Below are 18,064 nucleotides of genomic sequence, written 5' to 3'. Positions count from 1 at the left end.
TCTAAACACAGTTTTATTCGCATCGCAATTTCATTCACATAACCATATACATTTTAGATGCCAATAATTTCTAACAAATGGAAGCACCAAGTGAGTTCTGCCAGGTATTTTAAATTGTTGTGCAAAGTGTCCTGATGGGGAAACAACTGACTACACACAAAGTGGCTGATTTTATTGCTAAAGCAGGTCAACGCACTTCTAATTAGCTCTGATCTAATTGGCATTCTCATGAGCTGTCAAATTCATTGAAACGTCGAAGAAAATCACTTCTAATCTGATCCTCACAACATAACATACATTAATCACTATAACAAAGGCAAACACACTGAGGCAAATGGTCTTGGAATGATTTGATTCATGTACTGTATGATCACTACAATGGTAATCAGTAAAACCAGATTCCATTGGATGTAGATAGACATATATGTTAAAATTATGATTTGTATGAACATTAGAACAGAATCAGGCTTGCTTTTACTATCCGTGTTGAAAGGCCTGCCAACAAAGACAAAATGCTGTTGAACTAGGCACCCGAGTGGCTGGGAAGAGGGTTGGAAGAACACCACATAGGGAGGAGGACTGAACAAATCGTTCAGTGGGGTGGGGCTGAGGTTCCAAATGTTTTTTTTAACTACACGGGACCTGATTTTGTTACTTTTGATAGGCTGCAAAGTAATAAAGATGCCCCAATTACAATGTTGTCTCCCACAATCTGAAGATATCAGCATCAAACTGAACTGATAGTTATATACATATTAAAAATAAAAGGTTTGTGTTTAATATTTTAAAGATTTTTATAATATATGATGTAGTCCAGAAATGAAATCCTATGTTCTTATTGTAATGTCCCAAGAATTATTTGGAGTAATACTACACATAGTGGCATTTCCTGTAAAGGAATGGTGATTTGTTTGGGGGGGGGGGGGGGGGTGGTCAGAAAGCGCATTGATCGTGAAGAAAGAGGTTATGATTCTGTATCATCAAGTCTATGTTGTAAAATCGATAATCATCTTTCTCATGAAACTGTCTTGAGGTACTGCAGTACTTCCAAACTCTCATGATATCAGAAAACTCTCACATGAAAAGACCTGCCAGCAATAGTAAGGAAGGGCATTTTTTCCCCCCCAATTTTCTTCCCTCCTCTCTGGAGGGTCCTGACTCTACTGGGATATGATTCCATGGGTACCAGGTTTCCTCCTGTACTTTGCACATGAAACCATTCTTCATGTGAGTCTAGATAATGTCAGCAGGCTGTTCAGTCATGGGCATTTCCTGATCACTTCCTTGCTTGATACCTACATGCGTCCACTTTCCAACAGGGTCATCGTATAGTGATTGGGTGTGGCAACTCATGTTATTTTTAATTTTTGTAGAAGGTGGAAAAAATAATTTTAACTAAAAAGTGACTGTTTAGAATTAATAAGTGTTCACTAGTAAATTATGAGATATTTAGCTAATCGCCAGTTGAGTGGACGAATGTAAACTACTCAAGTTTCATAGTTCACATCATCTGCACTGGTCAAAGTGAATGCTGCACTTTTAGGAATCTGTTTTCCTGACTTTATTCCTAAGCTTTCTCATGGTTTATAACGTATAGTACTAGCACTAGATAATGGAACCTACACTGTATGTAAATGTGTCTCTTATCAATAAAAAATACTTAGCTTTGAACTCCTAGCTCATTTCGCTTAGAAAAAGATGTGAAATCTTCAATCAGAGTAACCTATTAATAGCATTTTCATTTCTCAGGCTTGTCTCTCGAGCGTCAGGCGTTACCTGTTACCGCACGGGTTTGTCTGTTTGAGCGAGAGGAGGAGATAATGGCCTGTTTTGAGAAAGCTGGTGATATTGCTCTAGTCTATTTACAAGAAGGAGAGCGGGTAAGTAAAACTCTTTCAACTTCAAGTTTTGCTTCAAATGAAAAATAAGAGGGAGTGAGGGGGAGAAGACCGAGTGACATGTTAGCGAATGGATGGTGCAGTGGGTTTGCACATTTTCTTTATCCTTTGGGACTTGGGTTTGAACTCAGTCCAGATTGATGAGCTGGAAGTCTCTTCTCTCTAGTAAGAATCCTACATGAAATAGCCTCTTAAAGGCCCTAGAATATTGCAGCTGACTTGCATCTGAATTGTATTTTACATGCTCAGATCAGCTGATACTCAATAAAGAATGAAGAAAAAGTCACAGAAAAATACAAGTAGCCCATGATCAGTCTCTTCATCAGTGCTTTGGAACTGACTTGACTTTGTCTCTTCAGCACAAATAATATGCATGCCACTTCACTTTTGGATGTGGAGGAGGTAGAGGACCTTTTTTTCTCTCTGACCCCCAATTTTTCCCCCTCCTTTTGTAATGGTGATTACTGTTCCTGGGGCACAGCTCCATAGATACAGGCAGCGCTCTAACATAAGATAAGAACATAACGTAAGAAATAAGAGCAGGAGTAGGCCACACGGCCCCTCGAGTCTGCTCCGCCATTCAGTAAGATCATGGCTGATCTTCGACCTCGACTCCACTTTCTTGCCCGACCCCCATATCCCTTGATTCCTCCAGAGTCCAAAAATCTATCTTATCTCCGCCTTGAATATATTCAATGACTGAGCATCCACAGCCCTTTTGGGTAGAGAATTCCAAAGATTCACAACCCTCTGAGTGAAGAAATTCCTCCTCATCTCGGTCTTAAATGGCCGACCCCTTATCCTGAGACTATGCCCCCTAGTTCTAGACTCTCCAGCCAGGGGAAACAACCTCACAGCATCTACCCTGTCAATCCCCCTCAGAATCTTGTATGTTTCAGTGCGATCATCACTCCCTCTTCTAAACTCCAGAGAGTATAGGCCCAATCTACTCAATCTCTCATCCATAGGACAAGCCTCTCATCCCAGGGATCAATCTAGTGAATCTTCATAACAATAATTCAACTTTATTGTCATTGTACAATGCACAAGTACATGAACAACGAAATGTGATCTTGCAAGCTCCCATGAGTCCAGTACAAATAACATTAACATTAAACGTAAATAGCACCGTCCTGGGAGAAGCAAAGCCGCTGCGTCTGTGCGCGCCGCCATTCCATTTCCACCATTCCTCCTGTCCGACAATCTTCAGCCCGACGCCCGGGCCTGCTCACCAGCCACCCCTTCTCGGGGCTCCTTCCGTGACCTTCTGCACCTGGTCTTCCCTGATGGTTACTCCTCCAGGTACTAACCAGGCCTGGCTCTGCTTAGCTTCCAAACCTTGCCAGTGACCCTGTCCCTAGTCCCAGGAACATTGTACCGACTCTAAGGCATGAATGTCCTTTCTCAGATAAGGAGACCAAAACTGTGCACAGTGCTCCAGGTGTGGTCTCACCAAAGCCCTGTACAATTGTAGTAAGACTTCCTCACTCTTGTACTCCACCCCTTTGCAATAAAGGCCAACATGCCATTTGCCTTCCTAATTGCTTGCTGTACCTGCATACTAACTGTGTTTCCTGTACGAGGACACCTAAATACCTTTGAACACCAACATTTAATAGTTTCTCAGCATTTAAAAAATATTCTGTTTCTATTCTAGCACCTGTTCAAGTGGCTATTTTTGTGAGGCTGGACAGAGAGAGCTGGAGGTTATTCGATCTTTCGGAGGAAGGGGAGATTAATTGTAGCCCACCAGATCCTGCCCCCACTGATGTTTACAGTTGTGCATTTTTCAATGTCGTCGCTGGATAGAAATCAGGAGCAGGGTTAGCTGATGTATTATTTTTTGCTGCCCTCTTCCTTAGTTGATGGTAGTATTGCTACTGCCTCACTGGTTGAGTTCAGCTAACTTACCACAGACTGGGGGCAAACCCAAGACCTTCCTGTTCTGCATGGCTCAGCACCATGCAGTGTACTTGCCCACTGATCCATCAAGGAACTCGAGGTGGAGATCTGTAAGTTTTAAAAATGAACCAAAAATGGGGAGGCGCTTAGATTAAATAATATCATATAATAATCTCATGTTAAAATGTCTCAGTGATGCACACTAATTAGATTTGCAGTTCATTGACTGTTTGTGTTGGCAACTGCCACAACCATTCTACACCAGCAATATGAGAACAAACAGCAATGGGAAGAGTGACCAATTAAGCTGTTTTCTGATTGAGGAAGAGGTGTTGCCTAAGACATTGGGAGAACCCCTTGTTCTTCTTTGAATAGCGCCACGTGGTCTTTAGCGTTCATTTGAATCAGTGGAACGGGCTTATGGGACTTCTAATATAATAAAGCTTGTTTCTACTGAGATTGGTCCAAGTAATGCAGAGGAAAAGTTAAAGGACTGCTGCATTACTTCTTCTGACAAAGAGCCTTCTGTTTATTATTTATTTAACTGTCTTCACCTCATTTTTGTAAGTTTATGTTCTCCTGGTTTCTGTCATTCTTTCTCTCTCCCTCCCCTTTTGAATGCCTGCATATAACTAATATTTTTCAATTGAAAATTTTAAACAGCCTGTCTGTAATCATCTGCTAATCCTACGTTAAAGCAGCAGAACAAGAGCAAACTAAGTTCATTTCTCCTCTCATTTCTCCACCTGTTCATCCAGGTCCCAGAAGCGAAAGGGAAGTATGCTAGAGGGAGTGTGCCACCCAGCACTTGGGTTTCTGTTTTTTTAAAGAAATATAAGAAAAAAGAAGTTTGCTCACAAGGGTGAGGTAAAGAGTTGCACAGCTGAGCACTGGAATTATTTTTTCTTCCTGCTCGAAAAAGAAAGTGGTGACATTTTAGTGCAGCAGTAGCTTAAGCCACTGCTCTATGTTCTGCTCTCTGGCATTGTCTTTCTGAATTTAACATTAACATAGAAGATAGGAGCAGGAGTAGGCCACTCGGCCCTTCGAGCCTGCTCCGCCATTCAACGAGATCATGGCTGATCATCCAAACCCTAGTACCCGGTCCCTACACCGACAGCCATCCCACCCAAGCCCTATCCCCGTAACCCCGTGTATTTAATCTCCCCTAACACTAAGGGCCAATTTTTTTATCATGGCCAATCAACCTAACCCGCACATCTTTGGACTGTGGGAGGAAACCGGAGCACCCGGAGGAAACCCACGCAAACACGGGGAGAATGTGCAAACTCCACACAGACAGTCACCCGAGGCCGGATTTGAACCCGGGTCCCTGGCGCTGTGAGGCAACAGTGCTAACCACTATGCCACCGTGCTTTTATAGGATACCGTTCTGTTTTTGAAAAATGTCATGCACTGCCACTCTCCTCTCCCTCCACCGATAGCTGAGTGAACTTATACCACGAGTAGCTTCCTTCCCATCTGTGAGATCAAATAACAAGGTGTAAGATTCATTTATTCCCAAGAAGGGATATGGTGGCAGGAAGGGAAAGCTATGAAAGCTCTGGCTTATACCAACCTGTCGCTGTGTGCTAGAGGATGATTCAGCCTCGGGTGGGCGTGCCTCTTTGTCATAGGCCCTTGTGAGAAGACCTGGATTAAGCAATTTGGTGATGAGTAAGTCTGGTACGCTATATTGGACTTGGATGTCTAGACCATCACAGTGGCATGTTACAAGCATAGGTCCTCCCATGTGTGTCAGCCAGTGGACAGTGGGTAGCACCCTTGCCTCAGAAGGTCATGGGTTCAAGTCCCACTCCAGAGACCTGAGCACAAAAATCTAGGCTGACACTCCAGTGCAGTACTGAGGGCATGCTGCACTGTTGGAGGTGCCGTCTTTCGGATGAGGCGTTAAACCGAGGCCCTGTCGGCTCTCTCGGGTGGACATAAAAGGTCCCATGGCACTATTTTGAAGAAGAGTAGGGGAGTTGTCTTGGCCAATATTTATCCCTCAATCAACATAGCAAAAACAGATTACCTGGTCATTATCACATTGCTGTTTGTGGGAGCTTGCTGTACGCAAATTGGCTGCTGCATTTCCTACATTATAACAGTGACTACAGTTCAAAAGTAATTAATTGGCTGTAAAGCGCTTTGGACGCCCTGTGGTTGTGAAAGGCGCAACAGAAATGCAAGTCTTTTTCTCCAGCTGTGCTGAAAGCAGATGTCCTTAACGTAGCTGATGTCTCAGCTCTGAGTTTCAACAACTGCTGGATAATATTACAGTACTTGCTTAGTTTTAAAATGCTGTTTTATGTGATGGCAGAGTTCAGTAAAAAGCTGGTCAAGAGACCATATCCTTCTATTTATCTTAACTGCTTGCTTTGTTTCTCATTTGCTTCCTGAAGGCCATGATCAGCACTCAGCCTAGAGCTACCAAGGGGAATGTGCCTGTTCAGGAGATGGAGCTCCCCTACTTTCTTGAAGCTGCATTGCAAAGTGCTTATGTGACTTATTTCAAAAAAAGGTAAGCAACCTGAAAATTATCGTTTGTCTTCCATTTGCTTTTAACACGAGTCATTTCAGACCTTGTATTATCCTCTTGTGGTGCAATCTGTTCCAGGAGAATCATTTGTACAATTTTTAAAAAATGCACTTTAAACGGTAGAAAATTTAAAGACTTCACACATTTGTAAATACAACACTGCCATGGGATGGTGGGATACAGGCCTGATTAACCTGTGCCACACCCCACCCCCGCTGAGTTCTAAGTTTCAGCTGGGACCCGGTGGAGGTGGATGGTGTGGGGGGGGGAGGGGAGGGAAGGTATGTCAAATAGAGGCTAAGTGACCCTGCACAGAGAAATCCATAAAGTCGTCGCATCTTCCACGCAAAGTTCAGTCGTGGCCTGCGAGCAAGTTGGCTGCAAGTTTCTTGCATGCCCTAGGGAGAAAAATAAGGGAAATAGGAGAAGTTTGTCCTCAAATTAAAAAGAAATGCCATTGGTAGCACTTCTACATTCGTGTAGTCTAAAAAGCTATTTCAAGAGCCTTTGTGTTTTTTTTGTTTTGGTCTGTGAAAATACAGGAATAGCCTAAAATCCCACAGAATTAATTACACAGTGTTTCTCATCAGCTCTCCCAGTGCCCTTCAAAGATAACCACACACGGTCTGGAAAAACAAAAATTTAGTTTCAGGTGAGTAAAGAGAGTGGTGAGAGGCAAGGAGAAAGACATTTCTAGAATATTAGTATCCAAATAAAATGAGACCTTGTATTCCACTAACATTTTATAACAGTAGGGGTGTTGGCAACAGAGTGCGGTGAAGTAATTGTTGGGGGGAAAAGTTGCATTTACAGGAAGTGCCCATTAAACACGACGATTAATATCTATTTATTATATATTAAAAATGGTGAGTGGTTTCAGGATTCCAAAGGTACTGTCAGTATGCGGTGCTGTGAAATGTAACATTATGTGCCAAATTGAAAAGAAAAGGGAAGCACGTACGGTTATGTGACAGCCCCAAATGGCACTCTTATGTAACCCTCATATATGTCTAATGTTAAAAAAAAACTGCGACTTTGGCCACTTAAGAGCAGTTAAAGAGAGCATAGAGTACTGCAAATTAGCATGTGTGTTCTGAAATTTGATATTTGTTTACTTAAAAGAAGTTTGAAAATAGCGAAGGTAAATACATGTCTTGCAAAGTGCACACAAGAATCTTTTAAATGCTGCCATGCACTGTACTAGCCGTGTGAGTAAAGCACACATAAAATGCAAGTGGGATTGACATGAAAGCAGAAGCAAAAATGAAGAACTCCAAACCCTGCTGAACAGGAATAGTCACAAGAACATAAGAATTAGGAGCAGGAGTAGGCCATACGGCCCCTCGAGCCTGCTCCGCCATTCAATAAGATCATGGCTGTCCTTCGACCTCAACTCCGCTTTCCTGTCCGATCCCCATATCCCTTGATTCCCCTAGAGTCCAAAAATCTATCTATCGCAACCTTGAATATACTCAACGATTCAGCATCCACGGCCCTCTGGGGTAGAGAATGCCAAAGATTCACAACCCTCTGAGTGAAGAAATTCCTCCTCATCTCAGTCTTAAATGGCCAACCCCTTATCCTGAGACTGTGACCCCCTAGTTCTAGACTCTCCAGCCAGGGGAAACCGCCTCTCAGAATCAACCCTGTCAATCTCCCTCAGAATCAGTCTACCCCACATTGCTGAGCAAGGAATGTGAGCCCCTCCTTCCTGCCCCAGCTGAGGAAGAATTGCAAACCCTCCCCACTGTCAAAAACAGTTAGTGAGTGGCTTTCACACTGGACTATGAGAACAGCTTCGAAAATAGTTATTAAAAGCATTGGGTATATCCTGCATGTCCTGAAAATGTAACACTCCTGTTAATGCTGTTTTTGTCATGCTTGCTTGTAACACTTCTATTGCACTTAAATTTGCTATTTATAATGCTACAAGTATCTGCTTGACTCCGTGGTAGCACTCTTACTTCTAAGTCAAAAGGCCATGGGTTCAAACATCCCTCTTCTCCAGGGACTTGACACATAATCCAAGCTGACATTCAGTGCAGTACTGAGCGAGTGCTGCATTGTCAGAGGTACTGTCTTTTGGATGAGCTGTTAAACCAACCCCGTTTGTCTCTGCAGTTGTGCATAAAGATCCCATGGTACGAATGGAAGAAGAGAAGGGGAGTTCTCTTGGTATCCTCGACAATACTCATCCCTTAATAAACACATCCAAAAAACAGGTCAACTGTCCATTTTATTTCATTGCTGTTTGTGAGGCCGATTTGAGAAGTGATCTTGTGTTAGTAAACGGTTTGGATGAAGTAAATCTGGAAAATTACTTGAAACTAAATTATGAGGTTAGGTTAAGGAGATACACATTCAAATTAGTAAAAGGCAAATTTAGTATTGATATCTGGAAGTTCTTCACATAAAGAGTGGTCAATACATAGAATGGATTCCTAGATAGAGTAGTGGAGGTGAAAACCCAAGGATAATTTAAGAACCAGTTGGATGCTGGAAAGGGGGATTTTAGGGTCTTGCTGGATGGATGAGTGAAGACGGGCTGAATGGTCTTCCTCATCTGTAATTATCTTATGATTAGCTATTTTTGCAAAAGCTTTGCTCCTTCTAGCTGATGATTTGTAGCTCTGAAGTCAGTTGTGCTGTTTTCCACTTCTCTGAGGAACCTCAACACCCCTGCCCATGTAGACCTGAACAATTCCAGAACCCCCTGTAATCCTAGACTTCATAATCTTCATAGTTCTCTGAAAAAATTCTCAGCACTTCCAAGTTCCATCATTCCTACTCCAAGTCCAACAAACCATGGATCCATCCCTCTCCAGTGCTGCCAAACCCCATTACTCTCCTACTTCCCAGTATTGCTACACACTTGGTTGGCCTGAGCGAGAACACTGACATTGGTCCGCCTATCCTGCCAATGGATTTGCAGGATCTTGCGGAGGGAGCGTTGGTGGTACCTCTCCAGTGCTTTGAGGTGCCTGCTGTATATGGTCCATGTCTCTGAAGCATACAGGAGGGCGGGTATCACTACTGCTCTGTAGACCATGAGCTTGGTGCTGGGTTTGAGGTCCTGGTCTTCAAACACTCTCTTCCTCAGGCGACTGAAGGCTGCACTGACACACTGTTGGACTTCGTCATTGACGTCTGCCTTTGTTGACAGTAGGCTCCTGAGGTATGGAAAGTGGTCCACGTTGTCCAAGGCCTCGTCATGGATTTTGATAATCGGGGAGCAGTACTGTGTGGCAGGGGCAGGCTGGTAGAGGACCTTTGTCTTATGGATGTTTAGTATAAGGCCCATGCTCTCATATGCTTCAGAGAAGGTGTTGACGATGGTTTGGAGTTCGACCTCAGAGTGTGCGCAGACGCAAGCGTCGTCTGCATACTGTAATTCGATGACAGAGGATGGGACAACATTGGATCTGGACTGGAGGCGACGGAGGTTGAACAGTTTCCCGTTTGTTCTGTAAATTAGGCAAACATCCCCAGCATCGAAGCTTTGACCACACTCGATCAGCTCCAATGGACGGGCTACATCGTCCGCATGCCCGATACGAGACTCCCAAAACAAGCGCTCTACTCGGAGTTCCGATACGACAAGGGAGCCCCAGGTGGGCAGAGGAAACACTTCAAGGACACCCTCAAAGCCTCCTTGAAAAAGTGCAATATCCCCACCGACACCTGGGAATCCCTGGCCCAAGACTGCACAAAGTGGAGGAGAAGCATCTGGGAAGGCGCTGAACACCTCGAGTCTCTTTGCCGGGAGCAAGCGGAAGCCAAGCGTAAACAGCGGAAGGAGCGCACGTCAACCCAAGCACCCCACCCACCCGCCCCTTCAACCACCATCTGCCCCACCTGTGACAGAGACTGTAGGTCTCGCATCAGTCACCTGAGAACTCATTTTTAGTGTGGAAGCAAGTCATCCTCGGTTCCGATGGACTGCCTATGAAGAGACACTTGGTACCAATCTGCAACTTTAGGCTGTAAGTGATGACAATTAAATGTGGAGATAAAGCAACATGTAATCAAGTTTACTTATTTACGATTATCACAGAAAAGTTGGACAAAGTTGATTAATTTAATTCTGAAAACTTGAGTAAAAATCCCAGAATAATAAAACAAATTTTTCTTATTCAGTTACAGTAAGTGAGCAGCTCTGATATTGCAGCATGCCTGACTTGACACAGCAATCCTTTATTTTTTGTTATATAAAACAGTGTGTCCTCCAACTCGCAATGGGCAAACCATTAGTGTCTATTGATGATATCTAATTCCCTTTTAAAAGAATTCCACCGTCTTTGGTGTTAGGAATTTTTTTTAACCTTTCCTTTAATTCTTTTTCTGATGAGGAAAGTTCTTTCTGCTGTGCCCTCAGATGAGAACATGTCAATATTTTGTACGTTACATTGTTGTAAACTCTCCAGTTATGCCACTACAGCAAAATTGGATTCTTGTTTAGTAGCAAATAAACAGGAAAGAGGTTTGCAACGTCATTCTGCTGTCCAATCTCTTCAAAACTATTGACCCATGTGTCAACTGCAAATGCATTGCAACATTTAAATCTTCACCACTTAAGTGCATGCATTATTTAATACAGCATGAATTGTACAACACTTAGTAAAGTGAGAACATTTACAAGAACGCATCATCTTTTTTTAATGCTGGGAGTTTGTTTAAATTCGGTGTATATGGGCAAAGCAATGAATGATGATGATTTCAGCACGCAGGCTACACAGAATGGTGAAGCACAAATTGCCATATTTTGACTTCATATGCATGCAATTAGAAAGAAGGAAATTCAGTTTGCTAATAACATTGTCCAATGTGAAATTGAGCCTCACGCACTTGGCAATTTAAGTGTGAGCCCTGGTTTCTGCAGAATGAGCTGGTGTCTGCTGGATAGTGGTAGGGAATTTGCAATTGGTCTCAAATGTATGGGGTACGAAGGGAAGAAATCAGCCAGAGTTCTCGATGCTAATCCTTTTTTTTAGTGATCCTTGCTGGAAAGTGGATGTCCGGAGAGGACAGGATCAGGCTGTGCTATGATGCTCCCAAGACAGAGAAGCCTGCTGACACTCCCTTTCGTGGATCAGATAGAAGACTGGCCATTTGGGCAACACACTGGACGATTATCAGTGCTCTTGGAATTGTACTGCAGCATGAATCACCACCTTCAGGGGGGGGGGGGGCCAAAGGTGAAAAACATTTGAAATATGAAGACAAGATTTGGCCCATAATTTGCTGTCAAAATAATTGTGAGGCTGATGGCACTCACCGTTATTTATGCGCAAATGCTACAGCAACTTCAGATGAGGGCAGATGCAAGGTTAAACATGGAAAGTGAAGTGCTAGGTGTTAATTACTGCCAGTCAACCTCTCTGCTACTGAAAATTAACTGTTTGGAGTGTGGAGTCTCATTCATTCATTCGTGTTTTAATTGTGGTTGGAGATTTTAAAAATGCAACATTTAAAATTTTATTTTTATTTTTCTGGTGTTTTTTTTTTCCCTCTCCCAATCCAGTCTTTCTTTCTCTCTCTTTATCTCTCTTTCTGATTTGGCATTAAATTCACCCATTCTAACTTGCACTTCATTCTCAGTCCTTGTGCTGTTAATTTCACAATCCTACAATCTGATTGGTTAAGGGGATACACTTTCCCTGTTCACTTATGTCCCAGATGTCCAGTTTCTCTTGCTGTGACGTTATCAGCTCACTCTTTCAGCAACTTGACAAGCAAAAATTAAAAAAAGCTAAACATGCAAGGGCAAGTCTAACAAATGGCAGACGCCACAGCAAATTATGGCACAATGTGGTTGCTCTCCACAATCCTCTTAGTGGTTGATTCAAACATCCAGCCAACAAAACCCCAACACAAGTGGCAGATTGTCTCTCGTGCTTTCAGCATGTAACACATTTTTGATTGATTTTATACACAGTGCGCAAATATTGGGAGATTCTAGTTTTAGTTTATTTTGCATGAAAGCATTTAGGCTGCAGCTTAATCATTCTGTCAAGTGTCTTCATGTTTGGAGAGGTAAAGCCAACAGAACCATTGTTAGTGAGATTACAGCAGTACAAATAGGAAACCGCTTAAAAAAAATTTTTTTTTTTTTTTAAATTGCGATATCAAAAATGTTATAAGTGCCCGCCTGCACTTAACAAAAATTGAGAAAGTAGTATTTTAATTGAATGGGCGAATCAACTGGTCACCTTTCCTGGCCTACTTCTTGGTGTTTTACACAGCTGTGAATAGATTGCCTGCCTAAGGAATGGTTTGCAGTGTGCCATGGAATCCAAGGGAAGAGAAAAAAGTATTAATGTGTAATGGTACAATTGTAAAGGGGGTGCAGGAACAGAGAGACCGGGGGGGGGCGGGTGCACATATACAAATCTTTGAAAATGGATGAAGTTGAGAAGGCTGCTTAAAAAAAGCATCCGGCTCCTTGCCTTTTATAAATAGAGGCATAGAGTACAAAATTAAGGAAGCTATGCTAATTCTTTATAAATCGCCGGTGAGGCCCCAGCTGGAGTATTGAGTCCAGTTCTGGGCACCACACTTTTTAGCGAGGGTGCAGAGGAGATGTACTAGAATGATACCAGGGATGCAGGACTTCAGTTACATGGCGAGACTAGAAAAGCTGCGGTTGCCCTCCTCAGAGCAGATAAAGTTAAGGGGAGATTTAATAGAGGTGTTAAAAATCATGAAGGGTTTTGATAGAGTAAATAAGGAGAAACTGTTTCCAGTGGCAAAAGGATCAGTAACCAGAGGACACAGATTTAAGATAATTGGCAAAAGAAACAGGTGAGATGAGATTTTTTTACGCAGTGAATTATAATGATCTGGAATTCATTGCCTAAGAACATAAGAAATAGAAGCAGGAGTAGGCCATTCGGCCCCTCGAGCCTGCTCGGTCATTCAATAAGATCATGGCTGATCTTCTACCTCAACTCCACCTTCCTGCACTATCGCCATATCCCTTGATTCCCTTAATATCCAAAAAATCTATTGATCTCTGTCTTGAATATACTCAACGACTGAGCCTCCACAGCCTTCTAGGGTAGAGAATTCCAAAGATTCACCACCCTCTGAGTGAAGAAATTTCTCCTCATCTCAGTCCTAAATGGCCGACCCCTTATTCTGAGACTGTAACCCCTGGTTCTAGACTCCCCAGCCAGGGGAAACATCCTCCCTGCATCTACCCTGTCAATCCCTGTAAGAATTTTGTATGTTTCAATGAGATCACCTCTCTTTCTTCTAAACTCTAGAGAATATAGGCCTAGTCTACTCAATCTCTCCTCATAGGACAAGCCCCCATCCCAGGAATCAGTCAGGTGAACCTCTGTTGCACTCCCTCTCTGGCAAGTATATCCTTCCTTGGGTAAGGAGACCAAAACTATACGCAATGCTCCAGGTGTGGTCTCACGGGCCCTATATAATTGCAGTAAGACGTCTTTACTCTTGTACTCAAATCCTCTTGTAATAAAGGCCAACATACCATTTGCTTTCTTAATTGCTTGCTGTACCTGCGTGTTAACTCTCAGTGATTCATGTACAAGGTCACCCAGGTCCCTCTGAACACCAACATTTCCCAATCTCTCACCATTTAAAAAATACTCTGGTTTTCTAGTTTTCCTACCAAAGTGGATAACTTCACATTTCTCCACATTATATTCCATTTGCAATGTTCTTGCCCACTCACTTAGCCTGTTTATATCCCCTTGAAGCCTCTTTGCATCCTCCTCGCAACTTACATTCCCAACTAGCTCTGTATCATCAGCAAACTTGGATATACAGGTAGACTATCCTTTATCCACACTTCTGAAAACCGAAAGTTTTTTTGTGGAGCGTAAGTTGTGCGCACGACATAACCCGAGTGGCGCCAAACATGACCCGACGCGGCCGATGCTTTTCTGACCTGATTCGCGGGCCAGCTTAGCGTAGGAGTCAGCCGATATCCGGCTTTCCCACAACTGGCGGCGGCAGTCGAGCCCCAGACCCCCGCTAAGTCAAGGAATTCAGATACGGAGCAGGGGGAGCTGTAAACAGACTGAGCGGCAGCACAGAGAAGCAGGAAGGGGAATGAGACACGCAACAGTCGCAAGAGGCAGCCTGAACTTTTAAAATTTATATTAAATACAAATACTAATTACCAAATTAATTTAATGTTCAGAGTTTCCCAGTCTGAAATAATACCTTCTGAAATCTGAAAATTTCCGAAAACCGAAACACAGCTGGTCCCAAGGTTTTCGGATAAGGGATAGTCAACCTGTATTACATTTGGTCCCCTCATCCAAATCATTGATGTGGATTGTGAATAGATGAGGCCCAAGCACTGATCCTTGCAGTACCCCACTAGTTACAGCCTGCCAACCCAAAAATGATCCGTTTATTCCTACTCTGTTTTCTGTCCGTTAACCAATCCTCAATCCATGCTAGTATATTATCCCCAATCCCATGAGCCCTAATTTTGTTTAATAACCTCTTGTGTGGCACCTTATCGAATGTCTCCTGAAAATCCAAATACATCGCATCCACTGGTTCCCCCTTATCTATTCTGCTAGTTACAAGCTCAAAAAACTCTAACCGATTTATCAAACATGATTTCCCTTACATAAATCCGTGTTGACTCTGCCCAATCTTATTATTATTTTCTAAGTGCCCTGTTACCACGTCCTTAATAATAGATTCTAGCATTTTCCCTACTACTGATGTCAGGCTAACTGGTCTATAGTTCCCCGTTTTCTCTCTTCCTCCTTTCTTAAATAGTGGGGTTACATTTGCTACCTTCCAATCCGCAGGAATTATCCAGTTAGTTTCACTCTTCTGCTCTTTCCCCATAGTCCTGCAAATTTTCCACCTTTAAGTATTTATCCGATTCCATTTTGAAAGTTATTGTTGAATCTGCCTGAAAGGGTGGTGGAAGCAGATTCAACAATAACTTTCAAAAGGGAATTGGATAAATACTGAAAGGGGGGAAAATTTGTAGGGCTGTGGGGAAAGAGCAGGGGAGTGGAACCTTTTGGATAGCTCTTTCAAAGAGCCGGCATGGGCCGAATGGCCTCCTTCCTTGCTGTATCATTCTATTCTAATTTTGTTAAATATACACAGACCTTATGGATTGCTGGAGCTGTACCCATTTCAAATCTGCCGTTGCATATCGTGAACAAAACCTATAATGAAATGTGTTGAAATGGTCAGTTGATTGGTAAATTCTGAGGGTGACTTGGTAACGGATATATAATATTTACACTGGAAATTTAACGCCAGTAATAAAGTGGGTAAACTTGACTTTGTGTTTTTATAGTAGTGCCCTAAATACTTTTTTGGGTGGGGGAATGATTGAAAATGGCATCATTTAAGATTACTTAATCACCTGGTAAACCAAACTATCAGTAAACGGTCTCACAAACGCTGCAAGTGGCATCTGATGTGCATCAGTGTTGACGGTTTCAAGAGACACTTGGATCGGTTTCTGGAGAGAGTGAAGGGGTTGAGCGATATGGTGAAGAGATGGGTCAGGAACTGGCTTCTTGTGCCTAATAGCCTTTTCCTGTTCTAAAAGTATTTGTGTTCTTGTGTAGCTGCTTATATAATAAGGAAACATCTTCACCATGTAGGTCACCGACTTGAAGAGTTGAATTTATTTTGAATGGGTTAGCACCTCTAGTGAAGTAGGAATTTTACATGAATGCATTCAGCATTCATAAGCTAATATCTGACAGCAGGAGTTCACCCCACCAGAGATGACGGAATACTAAAAATATGCCATTACTAACTTTTGCCGATTGTTGAAAGCTGTGGAAGTGAAGAAAGACTTGCATTTATATAACGCCTTTCACAGTGTTGGAATGTCCCCAAAGCCCTTCACAGCCAATTAATTACTTTTGAAATGTAGTTACTGCTGTAATGTAGGTAAACAATGCTTCAGAATCATTACAGCAACATATCTCTTATGTTTCTTTCTCACAGGAACATAGTCAAGGGAGTAAAACAAATTCGGAAAATGTTAAGAGCTATGGAAACGAGAGCCACGCAGAATTTCAGAATGGTATGGCTGAAAGACATTTTTGTATTTTTTTTTTTAATTTCTGAGGCAGCTGATCATATTGAGCACATTCTTTAATATGAACACCGAAACAAGTGCCACCTCAACTCTCCACAGCAACCTGCCAGCATTGGGCAATGCGCATCATCCCCTGCTCTTCATACGATGCTCCATTTGTCACTATTGTGACATAAATTAATTGACACATGAAACGCTTGGTGTGGAATCGATGATGAACCATGCATCCTGCAGCTCAATGTCATAATGTTGTATGTCTGGCTATGCCCATGAGGTGGAGCAATAATTCTTCAATAATGTTTATAACAGCTTGTATTAGCTGCAAGTTGAAGTAATACAAGTTGATCAGGCAGTCTCAACTGCCAAGAGGTGATGAGTATACGAGCAATCGAGTATCAGCCTGAAGAGCTTTGCATGGGTATACAGACCTTTCTCATTAATTTCAGTGGCATTTCACATGGCCTTGTTCTCATTTACAGAACCAATAGCTTCATGCTACTTACATAGTTTGCAATTTCTATGAGACTTAGTTACAGTGGATTCAGTGCAATCATTCAGTGTTTAAATAGTGACATGTTGGTGCTTGAGCTCTGAGTTCATACAGCCTTCTTTTGATTGGATGCATGTGATATAACCGTAAAGTGGGGCTAATTTTACACACTGCCAAAGAGGCATTGGTGTTGTCAGTTTGGCTCAACATAGCCACAGTTTTCTGTACTCCTCTGAATATGTTCAGTGAATACTCGTGACACTGTGTAGCTGTGACACTGAATTAATTTAGAAATTACATTTTACTCTTCCTGCCTTTTTTCTTTCTTTTTAAAGGAAGTCATAAAGTAGCCAAGAATAAGAATTGAAATTCAGTGTAAAGCAAATGTAAAGGTTTTAAATAAAAACAGAAAATGCTGGAAATACTCAGCAGGTCAGGCAGCATCTGCGAAGAGAGAAGCAGAATTAATGTTTCAAGTCGATGACCTTTCGTCAGAACTGGAAAAGGTTAGAGATATAACGGGTTTTAAGTAAGTGCAGAGGCAGGGAAAAGAGGGGAGGGGAAGAAAGAATGGAAGGCAAGGTCTGTGAGTGATAGGGTTGAAGGCAGGAGAGATTAAATGACAAAAGGGATGATGGTGCAAGGCAAAAGGAGATGGTAATGGGACAAATAGAGACAAAAGATGGATCTAGAGGAGGTGTTAATGGGAATAGCAGAATCATCAACAGTTGCCATCTGAAAAATGATGGTAGAGGTTATGGTCTGAAATTGTTGAACTTAATGTTGAGTCCGGAAGGTTGTAAAGTGCCTAATAGAAAGATGAGGTGCTGTTCCTCGAGCTTACGTTGAGCTTCATTTCCAGCACTTTTTGTTTTTATTTCAGATTTCCAGCATCCGTAATATTTGACTTTTGTAAAGGGTTTTATTTGTGCTGGTGAGTCATTGTTTGGAGTAAATACTCTCTCACACCAGTTGGTGGTGTTAGTAAGATGTTTCTTAACTGCTTTTGTCGTTAATCATTTATTTTCTGTTACTAACTTGTAAATTTTTATTTTCAATCCCGCCAGGTTTGAAACTTTGTTTGATTATCTTCAGGGAGAAAGTTCAATTTTCCCTTCTTGGAAGTCTTAGCAGTGGTTATTTGTGTTCTTCAGAAGAATAATTAG

General features: G+C 42.2%; 1 protein-coding gene across 1 annotated transcript in view; it reads left to right on the top strand.

Annotated features, from left to right (window-relative positions):
• Window positions 1-18,064, top strand: part of LOC147121052 (tetratricopeptide repeat protein 7A-like) — a 408,967-nt gene that overhangs the window by 81,697 nt on the left and 309,206 nt on the right. Inside the window, exons 4-6 of the mRNA XM_085980379.1 lie at window positions 1,750-1,880; window positions 6,209-6,327; window positions 16,315-16,393. Coding sequence (XP_085836505.1) covers window positions 1,750-1,880; window positions 6,209-6,327; window positions 16,315-16,393 — 329 coding nt within the window. The remainder of the gene's footprint in view (window positions 1-1,749; window positions 1,881-6,208; window positions 6,328-16,314; window positions 16,394-18,064) is intronic.

The sequence above is a fragment of the Somniosus microcephalus genome, chromosome 3 (genome assembly GCF_052327205.1).
Source record: "Somniosus microcephalus isolate GS21.2 chromosome 3, FLI_Smic_1.0, whole genome shotgun sequence".
In the NCBI taxonomy this organism is placed as follows: Eukaryota; Metazoa; Chordata; class Chondrichthyes; order Squaliformes; family Somniosidae; genus Somniosus; species Somniosus microcephalus.
The sequence above is the reverse complement of the archived record's forward strand: the minus strand, read 5'-3'. Positions and strand labels throughout refer to the sequence as shown.